The 18,608-nt window shown below is 38.4% G+C and overlaps 1 protein-coding gene across 2 annotated transcripts; it reads left to right on the top strand.

Annotated features, from left to right (window-relative positions):
• The first annotated feature begins 50 nt into the window (after nucleotides 1–50).
• LOC120731083 (serine/threonine-protein kinase pim-1-like) lies at nucleotides 51–6,327 on the top strand. Of its 2 annotated transcripts, none has more exons than XM_040027852.1 (9): nucleotides 51–587; nucleotides 3,318–3,560; nucleotides 3,695–3,847; nucleotides 3,969–4,063; nucleotides 4,189–4,236; nucleotides 4,340–4,558; nucleotides 5,315–5,495; nucleotides 5,582–5,752; nucleotides 5,842–6,327. In XM_040027852.1, the coding sequence occupies exons 1-9, from the start codon at nucleotides 380–382 to the stop codon at nucleotides 5,931–5,933; spliced, it is 1,410 nt and encodes a 469-aa protein (XP_039883786.1). In that variant the 5' UTR covers nucleotides 51–379; the 3' UTR covers nucleotides 5,934–6,327. The 2 variants fall into 2 exon arrangements, with proteins under 2 accessions (XP_039883786.1, XP_039883787.1); XM_040027853.1 differs by lacking the exon at nucleotides 51–587 and adding an exon at nucleotides 2,630–2,897.
• The last annotated feature ends 12,281 nt before the right edge of the window (nucleotides 6,328–18,608 follow it).

The following is an 18,608-nucleotide window of genomic DNA, read 5'->3' as shown; positions in this document are numbered from 1 at the left end:
CTTTGCCGATCCGATCAGCTGTTCGTATTCCAGATTTATTTAATTTTCAATCAAGATGGCAGAGCTGTAATCATGCTCTAAAATTATATATTGTAATATGAAAATTGTAAAGTTACTTAACCTGTGAGTCCTTGGTAAAGACATTCTCTTCAAAGTGAACGCTGCAAAGATGAGATGCAAGTTTCAAGTACAGTACATTTCAAGTACATCCTTCTTATGTTAGCTAGCCACTAGTTCAGTCTCTGTGCTACACCATCACCTACAGGACAACTGCAAAAAAAAAAAAAACAATAACAACAAAGAATAAAAAAACAAAACATGTAGTTAAGATGATGGTTTTTAATTAGCTGCTGTAAAACAATGTAATAACAATAAATAAATGCAACATGACATTAACTACTTTTTAGGCAAGTACTTTATGTACTTTTGGAGAACTGTTAGATCATCCATGTTTTCTACAGTCATTGGTTTGCTGGACAAAGTGGCCCACCCGAGGGGTCCCCTGCCGTCAACCAGCAAGCCACCCTGGCTGAGGATCATCTGGTTGCCAGGGCAGAAGGAGCAGAGCATGCCAGGCAGTCATGGAGGTACAGCATTCTAATAAGGTGTCAAGGGGGTATACACCAGGCTTTGGTGGACACGGGCTGCACACAGCTCCTGGTTCACCAAACCCCGCTTTGCCCCGGGACATTATTGGTGTTGCAGTGGGTGGAGGTTACATGTGTACATGGGGGCATTCACAGACAAAACACATGGAATAAAGGCTGCAGTCAGTTTGTACCTGTGGCGTCCTCTAATTTTAGGAACACGTTGGCAGGGATTTAATAAACTTTTGGGCAGTATGTGGGGTTCTGATCACGATATTAAGTAGTGTGTAGTGTCTGCGTGGCGCTCAGCGGTGATGCAGGGTTGTCCGACGCCGATTCCGATGATTCGCCCCACAGAAGATTTTCCACTGGTGACACCCTACGCTCAGCCTTTGACAAAGTGATAGAAATTGATGATCACTTCCTGCGGCGTTGACCTACCCTCGCTTTGTACTATTGAATGATCCTAACAGAAAAAAAAAGAGTTAACACTGACTTAATAAAAAAGTGTTATATTTTATCTCAGATAAACTAGTCAGTGTTTATTAGTGTTTGCTCAACTAGAAGTCTTCATAGTAGCATCCACACATCAAGTCTTTAACCCTTTGAAGCCAGTCGGAGCGGGCACGCTCTTTTTTGCGTAACTATTTTTAAATCCCAGTAGCACTGCAACCGCATAAACTAGCGCAATAATTTTTTTTGCATATGAAACCGGAGGAGTTGTACTTACATCTTATGCCATCAGCTTGTCCTAAGTCACGGTTTCCTTCCACATAAAGCTTTGCAAAAATTGCATAAAAAGCGCTTGCAGGAACAAAAACATAATATTCCAGAACAACACGTTCACACTCCCAAAGCGTAACATTTTACGCTAGGTGACAAATCGTCACCATATTACGTTTTCGGCTACCCACCACGTTCCTAAATGACGACCTCGGAAAAAAGAGGAAATATGAGAACCGTCTGGACTGAATCTACACATGTTTGCTCTTTTTCTTCAAATCGCTTAGAAACACGCTATTTAACATCATTAAAGTCCTGGTTAAGGTCAGGAATAAGGTTATGGTCAGGGCTAGGGATAAGGTTAGGTTTAGGGCTAGAATACAGGGCTGGAACGTCTATTACCGCGGGAGCGTCATTGCACTGGATTCCAGCCATAGCCCGCCGCATACCATAAGAACGCCGAAGGTCTCCTTTCGCGTTCCTCAGGAACGCTGCGGGACTTGACAAAACGTCGACATGTTACGCCTCGGGAGTGAGAACGGGCTGTCCAGAAACACGCTTTGCCGATCTGATCAGCTGTTCGTAACACTTCCCACATTGAAACAGACGTCAGCGCGAACGATCGCATGTCCACCATTTCCTGCCCGAAACCGGAAGTGACGTCATTTTCGCGGAAAATGTAGTTTTTTACTTGTAGGCCTTAAGAGCCTATACTGGTGTTTTTATAAGTCATGTTTGACTTTATGCTTTTCTGAATAGTTGCTGGGATGCTTAGAACTCGAATTGCACTGCTTAAAATAGTTTATTTTGATGCACATGCTGTTTTCTTTGCAAATTTGCATCATAGGATTGTTTTTCGTTTTTCCTGCAGTATATAAAAATTGGTGTATCTCAAAAATAAAACTATGAAGACACTCAAAATAAATTTCCTGTTGTTGTAAACTATTTTTTGCAACTTTTTTGTATTTAAAGTTTTGAGGGATAAGCCTCTTAAATTTCTCCAAGCAGAAATATATGTAAAAAAACAAAAACGATTTTCAATGTTTTTGTAGTTTATTGCACAGTTACTATGGACTTAATGCATACATATTATTAAAATATGGGCTATAACAGTTGTATTGATGTATAGCAACTTGAAATGCTCCCAAAAATGGCACTACAGCATGTAAAAATATAAAGTAAGCTCTGGCGGACTTGGTTCTATGGTAGGTCTTAAAGGGTTAAACAAATAATGAAAGGATAATGAAAGAAAGTTTAATGTGAAATGACTGAATTATATGAAATATTATGGCTTTGTCTGCCAGAGTGTTTTTCTTTAAACTACTTGGGACACTGCCTTTTAGTGATGTCACTAAAAGGCAAGGTTCTAATGTTGTGTTGCCATAGTCTCCGGAGTTTACTTTTAAAGCTCACTTACAGAACTGACTTATACAGCTTAGTTAGAAAAGTCAAGCATCCAGACATTTGAAGGACTATTCACTCATTAAGGTGACATTTTCTATTTTAAAAGTTCTCAAAAACTTTAGATGAAAAAGGAAACAAGAAAAGTTACGACTGAGGCAGATAAGAAAGATCCAGGAGATCAAAGTAAGTAAAAAAAAGAAAAATCCCCCAAATAACAGAATCTACATTTCTAACAATGTTGAGGCTCTGTGTATAAAACGATTCATTTTTAGAGGATTTAAATCCTGGTTTTGATTGAAACTAACCTAAGTGCAACATGTCTAATCAAAGAAAGGTTACTGGGGCACTTTGTCTTTTGGTAAAATAATGTGACAAGTTTATTCTTGGACTGAGCAGTGAAAACAGAGCAACAAGTGTCATCAGTATCTAGACTTAGTAGACCTAGTATGGACTCGTGTTGGTGTGTTTTTTATCAAAAGGATAAACTTGTTATTATATTGTAAGCAATACTAATTTAAAATTCAGTGACATCAAAATCATTCTAGTCCTGATGTCGAGCGCTCTTTTTCACTAATGTGTTGTTGTTGTTGTTGTTGTTTATAGATTGTAAGAGCAGGATGGCTAAAAGAAAGTCCAGTCCTGAAAAAACGACCCCCATAAAAAGAAGGAGGGTCTCTGAGCAGGCTGGTCCTTCCACCAGCTCAGATGCTCATGTGGTCAGGGGAGTCAAGCGAAAGGTCCAACAAGATGAAGCGGGGACAGCCAATACAGCAAAGAAGCGTAAACTTCTTGACCATGTGAGCGGTGACAAGGGGCAGGCATCTTCCTGGTTGGACACTGGTAAAGGTAGGCTAATTAGTTGAGTGAGGGGTAGATTAAGTGTACATCTGGTTGCTAGTTTGAAGATATTAGTGTTTGGGAGATATTTGTGTCTATTATCTAATAAGCTGACGTGCTTTTGGTGTTTTCCACATCTGCAGACTGCAGCATAGAGATTTCAGAGAGCTGCAGTAAAAACAAAAAGGCTGGCAAAAGGAAAGCTGCGGGAGACACCAGGGACCCACCTAAGAAAAAGAAAGTGGACCAGGACAAAACCAAAACTGTTGCTAAAAAGTCAGTGGCTGAACAGAAACGTAAGTAGCAAGCAGCTTGGCTTTTATATTCAGGTGAAGAGCAAAATGAACATTTAGGGTACAGCAGAGAGTAATTTGTGTGACAGCTGTAGTAAAACCCAATTTGTGTTTGTCTGTTTAGGTGACTTCCAAGCGAGATACGTGGAGGAGCAGCGGCTTGGAGAAGGAGGATGCGGAGCAGTGTTTGCTGGCTACCGCATAAAGGATCATTTACCAGTAAGTGTTCAGATGGTGATAGTAAGACAGGCTGTAACGCAGATAAGGGATAATATCGTAAGCTGTTTTACACCTTTAATTATGTCATACTGAGGAAATGCTCATCAATGCCCTGTGTCTTTTAGGTGGCCATCAAACACATCCCAAGGGGGAACGTGTACTGCAAAGTGAAGGTAAATGTGCAAGACTTGAATTGTTTTTACATTAGTGGATTGCATGCAGCGTTCACCTGTGGAACGTCTGTGCCTCATCATCCACTTTGTTGAAATATTTCAGGATGATAACGGGAAGAATGTGTCAGTGGAAGTTGCCATCATGCTGAAGCTTGCAGCTGAAGCAGATGGATCAGTGGAAACATCAGCCCCAGTGTCTCTGTTGGAGTGGTTTGACTTTGGCAGAGAGCTGATCCTGGTGATGGAGAGACCTGTCCCCGCTGTGGACCTGGATAAATACATCGAAGAAAATGGAGGATTTTTGCCAGAGGACAAGGCCAAGGCAAGTTGACTTGCCTTAGAAGAGTCTTAGACTGTACATCATTCAATCAAAGCACAGAGTATTAGAGAAACATTAACCCATTGATTGATTATTGTCTTTTTCATCGTTTCCAGGTAGGGCTGGGCTATATCATACCGTTCATGGTAATACCGGTGTAATTTTGGGCAACGATAGGAAAATGAAATATCACGATAGAATATGGGTAAAACGCACATGCGCAGTGCCTTTGTTTACATACGCACATGGCGGTGACGCCGCATGAATTCTGGTTGTGTTTACTGACCTCAAAACGATTTTATGTACACGGCGACTTTGCTAAGCTACAAAGCCGCACCGCTCGATGGATTGTCGGAGCATTACGGCTATCGTAGGCAGGCGCCTGGCGGAGTGATACGTACTGCACCTCAACATTATATTACCGTATTGTGTGTGTATAACCTCTTTTTAAGTTTTGTGGATATTATACATGGTTATGCTGAGGATATGTCGGCCAATTTCCACTGGAAATGCCTTTTGGTTAAACTGTCAGCAAGGAATTTGCACTGTTACATTTTTATATAACTTTAATGGACATAAAAAAACAGCTGCTTGTTTAAGTGAAAATACATTGATGGGGTTTTTTGCACTAATAAAGTTGTGGAGTTGTAAAGTATTTTGTCTAGTGTCAATTATATCGTCAGTTATATCGTTATCGCAACTTTTCAAATGTATATCGTGATAAATATTTTTGGTCATATCGCCCTGCTCTATTTCCAGGTCATTCTGAAGCAGCTGGTTGATGCTGCGAAGCACCTGGAGGATAGACACATCTTTCACCGGGACATCAAGAGTGAGAACATTCTAATTGAGACCGGCTCAGATGTACCGCGTGTTCGTATCATCGACTTTGGACTGAGCTGCTTTGTTAAGGAGCGGTCGCAGTACCGCGTCTTCTATGGTAACATATTCTGCTCTTGCTCTTCACAGATGTCACAATTTTCGCCTTTTGTTTTAGAAGAAATTGCAATTGTGTCTGTTTATTAGGTACAGAAATTTACTCCCCTCCCGAGTGGTACAGGCGCAGTTGCTACAGGTGTGGACCCACCACGGTATGGCAAATGGGAGTGGTTCTGTACGAAGCGCTTCATGCGGGGGACTTTAACACCACGAGCTTCCTCAAAAAGCGCCTGAAATTCAAAAGACGTCTGTCCAAAAGTAAGAAAACGTCACACTTCAAGACTGACTGATGGCTTGGACCACTGGAACTATCATCTTCATGTTTTTTCTCTTTCCTTTCTTTCCAGACTGCCGGGATTTCTTGGACGCGTGTTTAACCAAAGTCCCGGAGACGCGGCCGACGCTGGAGGACCTACAGCATCACACTTGGCTGAGATAAGCATATCACACACACACACAAACAGACACAATTCAGACGTTATCATTTATGTGTGATGTATGAATTACCTTGCTTTTTTTCAGGAAATATTTTTTTTAATTGGCCCACTTTAAATTTCAGTGTTTTGGAATTCCTGTAACCCCCCCAGCCATCCCAGGAAAGGGGATCTCTCTTTGAATGGGCTTTCCCGAGGTTTCTTCCCGTCAATCTGGCCCCCCCAGGGGAGTTTTTCCTCGTCTTCATAGAGAGCTTGGGCTGGGTCAGGAGCTCCATCAAAACTGTCTTTATTTAATTACTCTAATGTAATCATATACTTTAAAGTAATCAAATAAAAGACAGTAAAAATCTGAAGACTTGAAGTAAACTTCCATTAAAATAAAACTTGTTTAATTCATCTTTGCTGAGGATACTGTGTTATTACTATTTCAAGGATTGTATTTTACCTACGATGTATTTTGAAAAGTACGAAAATTAAAAGGTAAATCAGGTTCAGGTATATACAAAGAAAGTCATGCTAGGCACGCTCTGAAGACTTGCATCTGTTGCCCTAACCCCCAACCAGTATTGACAGGTTTCCTGGTTCTAGCAGAGGTTGCAGCAGTTTTTCCTTCCCACTGTTGCTGATTGTTTGCTCATAGTGGGCTGTCTGATTGGTGGGATTCTTCCTCTAATATGGTGGGTTCTCTACCTTACGATGTAAAGCGACGGATGTGATTTGATGCTATAGTTACGATTGAATTTATTTGTTAATGAGCTGTTTGACTGATCACCTAATGTGTGACAAAAGAATGCCCTGTGATGCTAATGACAGTCTGCGCTCTCTTACCTGTCTGCAAAGGTTGGCCATAAAATTACTGCTGCAATTTATCGGAGATGTGCAGAAGCAGAGGCAATTTACCGGATTTAAAAATGATGTAATTCATGCAATATTGGTTAAGCTACTGTTAAGACATAACGTAATAATTTAACAAACTGTGTTTATTTATTTATATATATATATATATATATATATATATATATATATATATATATATATATATATATATATATATGTGTGTGAATTCCACATTTGTATATTGTACTTTCATTAATGTATGTCCGTTCACTGAATTAGTCAAGTCAGGTGTGACTTTCTAAAAACAGAACCACTGTTGTTAAGCTTTATGCAACAGCTGCCCTAGATTAACAGTATTGGTGATTTCAAAATATGTTTTTATGTTTCTGTAATAGTTAGATCAAAAGTATAATGCTTAAAATTAAGGAGCTTGGAAAGAAAAGCGTCTGGACTTCCTTAAGTTGCTTGAAGACGTTTCACCTCTCATCCGAGAGGCTTCTTCAGTCAAATGGCGGAGAGTCCCAGATTTAAACCCAGTGGGAGTATCCCCCCAAAGAGGGACAAAGGACTCCCTGATGATCCTCTACCTAATCACATGAGCCAAGGTGTGAAAACAGGTGTGAAAACAGGTGTGGGTCACATCAGCCAGGGTTTCAGGTGAGCTCATTGTGAAACCTGGTATCAGAGAAACTCAGAAGAGTTTTCTCCAAGCACGACATCCCAGTACATTTCAGACCCAGCAACACACTCAGACAAAAACTGGTTCACCCGAAAGACAAAACTCCAAAACACAAACTTAACAATGTTGTGTATGCTGTACAGTGCAGCGAGGAATGCCCAGACCTCTACATTGGAGATACCAAACAGCCACTTCACAAGCGCATGGCACAACATAGCAGAGCCACCTCCACAGGACAAAACTCAGCAGTCCATCTGCATTTAAAGGACAAAGGTCACTCACAGGACAGATGGTTTGAAAGAGGAGTGAAAGAAGCCATCTATGTCCACTGTGAGTGGCCATCTTTAAACAGAGGCGGGGGTTTACAACACCAACTGTCTGCCATCTATAATCCAGTTTTGAGATCCCTTCCCAGATGCCTTAACACCCACTCACACCCTGGGCCGTTTGACCCCAGGAAATCACATGATAGGGTGATCAGGAAATCACCCTATCATGTGATAGGGTGATCAGCTCACCCGAAACCCTGGCTGATTGTGACCCACACCTGTTTTCACACCTAGGCTCATGTGATTAGGTAGAGGATCATCAGGGGGTCCTTTGTCCCTCTTTGGGGGGATACTCCCACTGGGTTTAAATCTGGGACTCTCCACCATTTGACTCTTAGAACTGAAGAAGCTTCTCGGATGAGAGGTGAAATGTCTTCAAGCAACTTAAAGAAGTCCAGACGCTTTTCTTCCCAAGCTCCTTAGACTACGATGACCTGGATGACTGAGAACCTTCACAGACAATGCTTAAAATTAACATTTTACGAAACAAACAGAAAACATTTTAAAGCACAGCATTATTTTTTATGAAGATGCCACATTACATTCAATTACTTTCATTCCTGAACAAAAATAAATATAAAGGTTAAGTGGTTAAATTACTCTCTGACTTCTCAGAAAAGTCCAATTTCAGCTATAAAAACATAAATATTTGTATTTTCTTGTTTTTATGACAAATTGTCTTCTAAATTTGTTAGGCACTGTATGTGAACCATTTTCCTAATTAGTAGAAGATAAAGTTGATAATGATGAAAACCTTTACCATTCACTAATACACTGAAATTCTACATTAGACTTAGTCATTTCATGTAACACACAAACAAGGCTTGACCCGTCACTGTGCAAACTGGAGAAAGGACGTGCTTGGACTTGAACCTCACATTTCCACTGTTTGCTGTAATTTTTATGTTTTGGTGGTGTCTTTCCTGGGAGGCTACATGGAAATCATTTTCGAATCTATATTTTTGAATAGTATTCTCATCCCTGAATGCTCTTAAAACATGAATTTATTAGACCACAACCCAATGTAATCCCATCTAATCCATCATTTTATTACTGATGACAGACATGAAAATATTAATTAGCTGGGTGTTATAATTTTGTGAAAGTAATTATATAAAAAAGAACATGTTTTTCACTCTATTCGGAAAGATAAGAGGTACAAAACACCACAGCTAGTTCAGGGTAATTTCAGAGCATTATGGACAAACTGAGCTATATTAAAAAAAGGGAAAAAAATCATTATCGCTGTTTAATGAACATCCATTGTCATCCTGTGAGTTTAATATTTATACAATGTAGCAGTGATAAACAAACACTAAGAAGATTACAGATGATTATTTTTCTCTACTTTGTTTCCTTGTTTAAAAGACTGCTTCCACAGTGTATGCTCATGACTGCACTGAATAAATTAAACAATAAAATGTAAAAATGAAGCTGTTTTTGCATAAACGTGAGTGACTCATTTTAGATAACAAACAATATTCATGTTGATCAGTGAGCTGATGTCATTAATGACATGGGAAGCATAAAGCAGTCAATCTACAAAAAAATATAAAGAAGTAATGGTAATTAAACATATGAGATGAAATTATGTATTACGGAAATTTTTTAATATGTTAAACACTCACTGCATTTGTCTAAGAGAGAGTCTATCCTTGAAAGAGAATTGACATGCCATCGATGTTAGTGGACTCTTCGTGTTTTTGGCAAGAGAGTTAAATCCCTAATCAGTGATGACACTGAGAGATAGCCTGAGGCTTTATCGGGAACAATTAGAAGGAGACTGAATTTTTAAACTCAATTAACAACACCGAAATGAGTGTGGCAGAAAGTGCCACATTGGAAGATAACTTTCTCTAACTGCATGTGAATTATTCAAGGAGGATTTTTTTTCTTATAATATCGATTATTTTTGATGGAAACTGTAAAAGGTTATTATGGAGGTCTTTGGGGAGTTTCAGAATAAATGAAAAATGTGCCGTGGACATTGAATTAATCTTGATTATAACGTTGCTACAATGACCTGTGAATGGGGCGGTCAGTATTTTTTTTTTTTACTACATTCACTTCATTCCCTGTTGAATGGACTTGAATTTAATCGTGATTACATGTACAGTCAGACAGTTAGAAACTGTTCTGTATGAGAGATGTCAAAGTGTAAAGAATGCTGCTTCGTGATCTACTATTAGGCTCTTTTTATGACAAATCTTTAAGCAGCATTGACTTATGCACCCACTACAAAGATAACATATTTCTGAGCGACTGAGACCTAGAAATTTATCAGACAAGCGTTAAACTTTTAAGCTTTAATTAAAGACACCATCAACAAATGCAAAAGGAAAATTGACCCACGTAAAAGTTGATGAGAAGCAACAGAGAGAACATCATTGTGTTATAGGCCCTTATGTACTTTATTAGATTATTTAAAAAAAAAAAATCAACATGCTGTAGTAATCTTCGTGTTATTGTTATACCGAGAGCGTGTATCCTGTAAAGAAGGCAGGATTGTGGTTTCCTGCAGTGCGTTTTTTGCCCTGCTGTTCTGTGTCTGGTAGAATTATAATTTAGACAGATTTACACACAGTGTGACACACATACAGATGAGTGCAGTTTAGTGATTTCTAAGATATTAGTGAGTCTGCATGTGCCCTCCAGCTAGCTGAGCTGACAGTATTGTATGGTATTCATTTGAAGTTCAAAGGGTCACAGGAAGTATATAAAAACAAACAAACAAACAAGTGTGGATCACCCAACTAAAGCAGAAAAGTCTAACAATCTAAGAACTCATCAATCATTGTGTTTTTTCCTTGTGTGCAGTTTGCCATGTCAATTAATTCACAAGCTAATGAGGGATCTCTCTGTTTACAAAGTCCAGACACTGACATGTTGCATCATTGGTGGTTTAGCTCTTCTGAACTTCACAGGAAACTCAGTGTGCTTTTAAAAACCAAGTGTTTATACATCAGTTATTCATGTTTTGCCACCGATGGTGTCTGATGCATGAGTGTTGTCACTGTGACTGCTCATTTTTTGGTTAAAGCTTAAGTGCTTAATGTGGCCTTGCTGGAACGATACTTGGAGAAATCAACACTTTTACCACCACTGCTTTCATATGAATGAATGATAAAATATTATTGATATCAGGGGTGTTATTGTTTCTGCTTTAGTCACCTTCTTAGTCATCCTAACCCTCTGTTACTGATCAGATTTCTGTGTGAGACAAAAAAACGTATACAAGCAATGTTTGTATTATCTTTCATTCTGAATACTGTTTGGAAACAGCAGAAAAAAAGGCCCCAGTTCTACAGTCCAGAGTTTGATTTCATCATCACTGTTGTGCAATTCCCTGTTGTCAGTAAAACATGCCAGAATTGATAAGAATTAATAAGCTTGGAGACGTACAGTTCAGATGGGTTAGAAAATTTGGCATCAAGTTGAGATTTGACATTCTGCATTGTGACACTTATTTGTCACTGCAGCTCTAAAGCATCTAAAACATTAGCTTTTTCTTTCAGAGTTGAGTTTTCTGATATACTGTAACTCCTAATTAAGACATGCAGTATAAACCATAAAGAGCTATAAGCAGGGGTTAAAGTGGGCCTGAACGATCCGGAACGGCATGCCGCCACCTTCATTTAATGAGTAATTAAATCTGATAGGCAGGTTAATGCACATTACTATTGAACGACTTAATTTTTCATGTGCTGTAGCCTGGCATTGCTTTCAGTGATGGCATGGAGATACTTGCTCAGTAATAAGAAAATAATGACATCCCATGGCCTGCTTATAGCTTCCACACATCCTTCACATCCCTGCGATGCGTTCATGGTGCATATGTAAAGTTGCATTCGCAATGCTTAAGCATCTGGCTAGCAATACAGAATATGAACAAGCATAAACAGAGTAACCAGAGTAAAACATGTCAGTGAAACATAGTGTTTCTGCACAGTTTGTCACAAAGTGTGTCTATGAGCTCAACGTACAGTTGTTTCCCCAAAAATGTTAATGCTAATACAGGACTGACAGATGAAGAAAAATATAAAAAGAAAGAACAGAGAAAAGGATGATAGATTATTTTCAGAGCCAAGCACAGCTCAACAAGTGACATGAGACTGGAAATGTAAAGCTCACTTGTAGTGTCTTCATTCATTTTGAAATCAGATATTAGATCTATAGATGATGTGACCCTAATGGTTTTGTAAAAAATCATGCAAAACATATTTGAACACCCTGATTTCTGCTAATTGGAGGTTGCATGAAAACACCAGGCAAATAGTGGAGGAGTATACTAGTTTAATGCATTAATGTGATTAATTTTAAAGTGATGTACTATTTTAGTGCCTAGACATTGGAAATCAGGCATTTAGCTTACATAACATCTTCTTGTATCTTGTTAAATTCAGATGGCTAAATCCACAAAGATCAGTGGATACAGGAATATAGAATTTACTGGAGTTCAAGAATCAAGAATTATTTTTATTTTTTATTACTTTGTTGGTAAATCTTAAAGTTATTTCTTACATGTAAATTAGGCTAAATCACAGTCAGATGCTCTATTTTAGTCTACATCGTGTACTTTATGAATGTTTACAGGTCTGAGAAAACTTTCAAGACTTCATACAAACAAATAACACTTTTTAGATTTTAGGTTAAATTATAATTCCAGATTTTGATGTTCAACACATCCACTAAGTATTTTGTATCAGCATTATTAGCTACACACTGTTTGTAAAAATTAGATGTATCCACTGTGCAGCACTGTGCTATCAGCTCAAAATACCACATTCTAAACTTTATTCACTGAAGGTTTTAATCTCTGTTTTTAATGGAAATGGCATTAAAGCACAGTAATTGCGAAGCTGATACCTACCTGATATCTAATATCTGGCATATTTCAAAAGCAGGTACTTTCTTATTTGCATGGGTTGTTATTAGAGACCTTTCTCAAATGTGTTTACCATTTGCAATAAGCCACTTTCTTGTCACTGCATGTTCTGTGCCAGTAAATCTCTAAGCTTCTGTTATGTACTACATATTTGACACTTCATAGACAGAACCCAGCTACTTGTTATGTACAAGGATGGGGTGCTCATTGTCCTTTTCATTTTTAAAAAGGTTAGTGAGTGTCATTTACTAGAAAGTTGATTATGGTTTACAAGTTACTTAGATATGTTCAGAAATATATTTAGTTGACTACTGTTGTAAATAAAAAACAAGACATTACTTTAACTCAGGTCAGCCTTAGATATGTGCATGAGATTTGAGTTAAAGCAGTGTTTTAACTCAAATCTCATGCACATATCTAAGTGTAATGGCTGTGGTGTAGTTCATGGTTTAGTCCCTGCCTACAATATTTTTTCATGCCGGTGCTACACATTTAAAAAAGACTCATTTGTTTGATGTCTTTTAGAATCTAGTGGACTTACATGGAATGAACATTTTTACTTATTCAGGTGTCACAGTGGCAAACCAGAGCTGTAAATAATACCAATAGTGATGTCTGAATTCCAGTTATCTCCTTCAGTTGTGAATCCTGGCTTACTTAGTTATTTTTTATATTGAAATTTTTACTTGATAAAGTTTTCATACTGTGAAAACAAAGTTTAATGACACAGCAGCAAGAATGCTTAATGTGCTATTAAATGCATGTATTAATTTATTCAATTCAGTTTTATTTATAGAGCACCAAATCACAACAACAGTGGCCTCAATGCGCTTTATATTGTAAGGAAGACCCTACAATAATACATACAGGGAAAAACCTAATAATCATGTGACCCCTTATGAGCAAGCACTTTGGCGACAGTGGGAAGGAAAACTCCCTTTTAACAGGAAGAAACCTCCAGCAGAACCTACACCTATTGTCGCATAACTAATACAGGATTCAGGGTCACCTGATCCAGCCCTTACTATATGCTTTAGCAAAAAGGAACGTTTTAAGCCTAATCTTAAAAGTAGAGATGGTGTCCATCTCCCGAATCCAAACTGGAAGCTGATTCCATAGAAGAAAGGTCTGAAAACTGAAGGCTCTGCCTCCATTCTACTTTTAAATTTATAATGTGTAGTTATGAATGTTGATATTTCTTATTATCGAGACGGATCCCCAAGATGACACACATCATAATTACAATTAGACTTTTTTTTTTCTCTACAGTGTCTTAGGGTCACTGTTGATGAGATGATTCAGCACTGTTAGTTGAGTATTTTGTACTAGATGGACTGGGCTGAGTATTTCAGATTATGCTGGGATTTTGGTGAGATTGGGATTTTTCCAAACAACTATTTCCAGGATATTGAAGAAGATAGGATAGAGCGGCAGAAGAACACAATGGCTGCCACCACTGGGGGCTAAGGAAACTGAGGTTACAACTCACTCATTAAATTTGGACAGCAGGAGACTGGGAAAGCATTTCTTGGTCTGAATTTCAATTTCCTCTGTGAGATTTGGATAGCAGTGTCAGATTGGGGGGTAAACAATATGAAAACTTGGATCCATTCTGCATTGTATGAGCAGTTTAGGCAGCTGGTGGTGATGTAGTGGTGTAAGACAGCGGTCCCCAACCTTTTTTGCGCCACGGACCGGCCTTTAAGGTGTCGCGGATAAATACAACAAAATAAAACTAGTACCGGTACCGAAAAAAAGAAGATTTATTCATAACACACGTGAAAAAAGACCCAGGAAAACAGAGTAAACGATAAAAACGATAACAAAATAACTCTGAAAACCGATAAAAACCCTGAAAACCATACATTTCACACCTGAGCCTCAACTCTCGCGGCCCGGTACCAAACGACTCACGGACCGGTACCGGTCCGAGGCCCGGGGGTTGGGGACCGCTGGTGTAAGAGATATCTTTTTGGCACCCCTGAGTATCAACCCATTTTCATTTTAGCACCACACCCTGTAAAAGCACTTTATTTTTTCTGACAGTCTCATCATGTTGTGACCACATTGTACCCATCATGTGATGGGGGCTTTCAGCAGGGTAACACACCATGTCACAAAGCTCAGATCATCTCAACCTGGTTTCTTTAATATCACAATGGGTTCACTGTATTGAAATTGACTCCACAGTGACCAGTTTTCAATCCAACAGATCACCCTTGAGATGTGGTGGAATGGGAGATTGGCATCATGATGTGCAGCTTAAATATGGTAGAAATTATACTGACATATGTTGGGCAGTGGGACAGAGAGGATACGTGGTGCTATGACCCTATTACCTTGAAGGAACTATAAATCACATGTGTACAAGCATCTACTGATAGAGTCATGTTAATGCACGTTAGTTCTCTAAACCATTAAGACAGAGTTATACTGCCATTGTTTCCAGAGAAAACAATTAGGGCATAATTTTGTTTTGCTACAGTGCTTTCAGACTAAAACAACATTTTGAATCCTCAAATTTATTTCCGCTCTGGCAGAAAAATTATACTTAATTGTCTATCGAGTGAACCTTTATCTTTCCTTTTTATCAACACCAGTGAGAGCAAGTTGCATTAGAAATTCCTCTCTCATTCAGACAAAAAAAGGCTTTTAATGTGAGTGTTCATTAACTTCCATTTTGCATAAACTTTGCTTTTATTTGTTTTATAATGGGCCATGTGGACGTGAACTTGGCTTCCTGTTTGTGTGAGATGGATAGTTGATGAAAAAGGTTTTGTTATGGATAGAGATAATGTATTTGAATGGAAATGCCTTCCTTCTTTGTTTTGTGCAGCACCCGCTCTTTCCTATAAAAGCACTAGATTCCACTTCAGGCTTGTTAGATGATTATGAGCTGCACAATAACACATTCAGCATTGAGGGCCTGGGGTGAAATGTACCCAGTGTCAACTCCCTGCCCCAAACATGTTGACATCAGTTCAGAGGAAAGGGAGTTTGCAGCAATTTGCCAGCGAGACCTCTCTACATGGTGTGGGGAATGTTGTCGACAAAGGATCCTCTAGGGTCCACCATTACCTCTGGACATTTTCTTTCATTGGGTGTCTTTTACTCTTTGTCTGCTACAGCATTAGTGGGATTGTCTACCTACTTTGAGTTCCATCATATCACCAAACTTGAAGAAATCATAGTTTCTGGGAAAAACTTCCCTGCTATTACATCCTGTAATATAAATCCTCTTAGAAAGTCTAAACTCACTGCCTGCGACACAGAACGGCTGAGAGAGATGTGGGGTATACCTGCAAAGCTTACAGGGAACATCACAAGTTCTGTGTATGAGATGAATAGGGAAACTTTGAAATAGCTCAATGGGACCAAAGCAGTGCTTCCATGCTGTGGCCAGTTTGACTGGGAAAAGCTGTACGACCGTTCAGCTCACCGCCTGTGGGACATGGTGAAGTCTTGTCGCTTTGGAAAGACCAGCTGCACAGCTGAAGACTTTGAGTCTGTGAGTAATTTTCTCGCTTGCCTTTGAACTTAATCCTTTCAGTAGAGGTTTTGGCCTTAAGGCTCTCACAGTTGTATGGGAGATATGAATAAACCAAGAAATATGCATATAAACCACAGTGTATTGAAGAATCAAAGACTTTCACCCCTAATTTTTTACCTGGTTTCAGAGTGTGATTGGTTTCATAAGAGATGGACAGTAGAGTTATATACACACCTTTTCTTCCAGTATAGCGAGGACATGCACATTGCTTCAATTTCGTCAAGCTCGCCGGAGACTTTTTTATCTGCGAAGACAGTAACTAGACATCAAAGCAGATTTTTTTTTCTGTTTAATATCTGCATCGTACTGTAGAATTTCCCCATTTCTCCATTGTATTTTTAGTTAGTTGTATCAGACCTGTGCTGGGTGCATTTTGTATATTCTGGAGCATCAGAATTTCTTGTGTTGAAGCTACTTTCAAAGTCAAAATGTCATATCTTTGTATATTTATAAGGCCATATTGCTCCCATTCTGTGCAGAGAAGTATTTTATCTATCAGCTGCACCAGTCTGCTAGTACAGTTTACCTCTCACCTGTGCCACATCCTTCGTGTGTCCAATTACTGAAATTCACCTAATGGAATAAACTGGAGTATCTTTTATTTAACCCTTTTTGATCTTCCTGATCACTCCAAGTTCTTTAAATTACAAGCCACATTTAACCATAAAGTTCTTTGTTTTACCTTACTTCTTGCTGGATACATTTTTCATTTGATAATCACTACTTATGTGGAGGAATTGTAATACAGTAAGTTCTGATGATTCTTTTAAGTCTGTAGCTTTTATGAAAATCTGTTTTGCATGGAAAACTTCCACATCTAATTTTTTTTTTTTGCAGATTAAAATATTTGTATATCAAAAGGAGAACATTAGAGAGGAGAAACATATCAACTTCTGGAAATAGTATTAAAGCATAGTGCACCAAAGTATGCACGGGGGTGGTGCTAAATTAGTTTAAAATGGGAAATCTAATTGACGAGAGCTATTGCTTGAGAAGCAGTAAAAAAAAAAAAGGTTACTCAGCTACTATGGGATTTGTTTCCCCAATACTTATTCTGCGCCTGCAGTTCTCTCCACTAAACTAATTGTATGGTTGGTACCTCATTGTATTTTACTCAGTCTACTCAACCTACAATAACATAACAAATAAGTGGTGAGATAAAAAAATAAATAAATGGAAATGCACAATATGAGATTTGCTTTTTCTAAATTATTAATGGGTTTTTAGCAGCACTTAGTAACCAAAGTAATAGTCCCAAATGAGTATTTACTACATATGCTCTAAGCCCAATTTGTTCGGATGAACTCTGTGTGTAAACTCTGAAAGTCATCTGACTCTTCACCACAAAGGTTGGGTGGATTATTCTGTGGTATTTACAATCTCTTCCCATTTGATTAGAGATCTAAGAGCATCAAGGAAGATTAACTGAGCCCCTATGGTGTAAATAGCCCCACGAACCTCCTCACATCCACGGCAGCAACTCACAGGGCATTAAGTTGGGAAAACTTTATCGATAGGTTCTGTCTTTGTGGGTTTAATTAAAACCCTTCTCACTTAGAAGGCAGTGTCACTGCTCTGAGATATCTTAGTCTGAAAGGGATTCGGTTTATCATCATATTTGTCACAACCCCATGTTAATATCTGCTAAAATCTTACTGACATTGACAGTTTTGCAGATCATGTGGATGACAGCCATATCTTAAAAATATAACACTGAGGAAAGTGTTATATTTTGCCACACTCTGAAACCAAGTAAAAAGTCTTATAAAAATCTGTGCTTTTTTGCTTACTTAATTTAATTTAAAGATGTTAAAAAGTTTGCAAAACACAGCAGCAGATATTTCAGAGAAAGAATTACAGTGATGCATGGAGGTGTCACCCTTTAGGGCCAAGTATGAAGTGGAAAAATTGTAAGTTTAAATTATTACTTTGGAGAAGTTGCATCTTATACTCCCCCCGAGCCAGGGGGAGTATGTTGCTCGACACTTCCCATGTTTAAATATACTACATGGGTATTTGCTTCTCTGACCTTGTGGTCTGTGGGTTGTAATTTACCTTTTGGTTCTTAATGTGAAGTTATCTAATCTTCAATTACTCAGATGAAAATTGTGTGCCAGCTTTTTTTATTCTTCTTACTTTCTCTGCAATATGCATGTATAAAACCGTATTATATAATGAAAGATGGTGATTCTGATAGAACAGTTCGAACATCATTAACTAATGTACAACATTCAACAGATTAGTATCTGTGATGTGAAAAATGCTTTTTCCACATTGCATAAGCTGCAATAAAACCAAGCTTGAATGTTTGAATATTTCACATTTTCTTTATTCTACCCTCTTAATTACCCTTTAAATTACCCACTGATTATTGATCAATAATGTAATTATAACGTA

This window comes from Simochromis diagramma, unplaced genomic scaffold (genome assembly GCF_900408965.1).
Source record: "Simochromis diagramma unplaced genomic scaffold, fSimDia1.1 OVJJ01000343.1, whole genome shotgun sequence".
NCBI lineage: Eukaryota > Metazoa > Chordata > Actinopteri > Cichliformes > Cichlidae > Simochromis > Simochromis diagramma.
This window is presented reverse-complemented; position numbering and strand designations above follow the sequence as displayed.

Coding starts and splice junctions, on each gene's coding strand:
- LOC120731083 (XM_040027852.1), top strand. CDS start 380: ATGCAACATGACATTAACTACTTTTTAGGCAAGTACTTTATGTACTTT. Junction 3,848..3,968: donor GTCAGTGGCTGAACAGAAAC/GTAAGTAGCAAG, acceptor TTGTCTGTTTAG/GTGACTTCCAAGCGAGATAC. Junction 5,753..5,841: donor CAAAAGACGTCTGTCCAAAA/GTAAGAAAACGT, acceptor CTTTCTTTCCAG/ACTGCCGGGATTTCTTGGAC.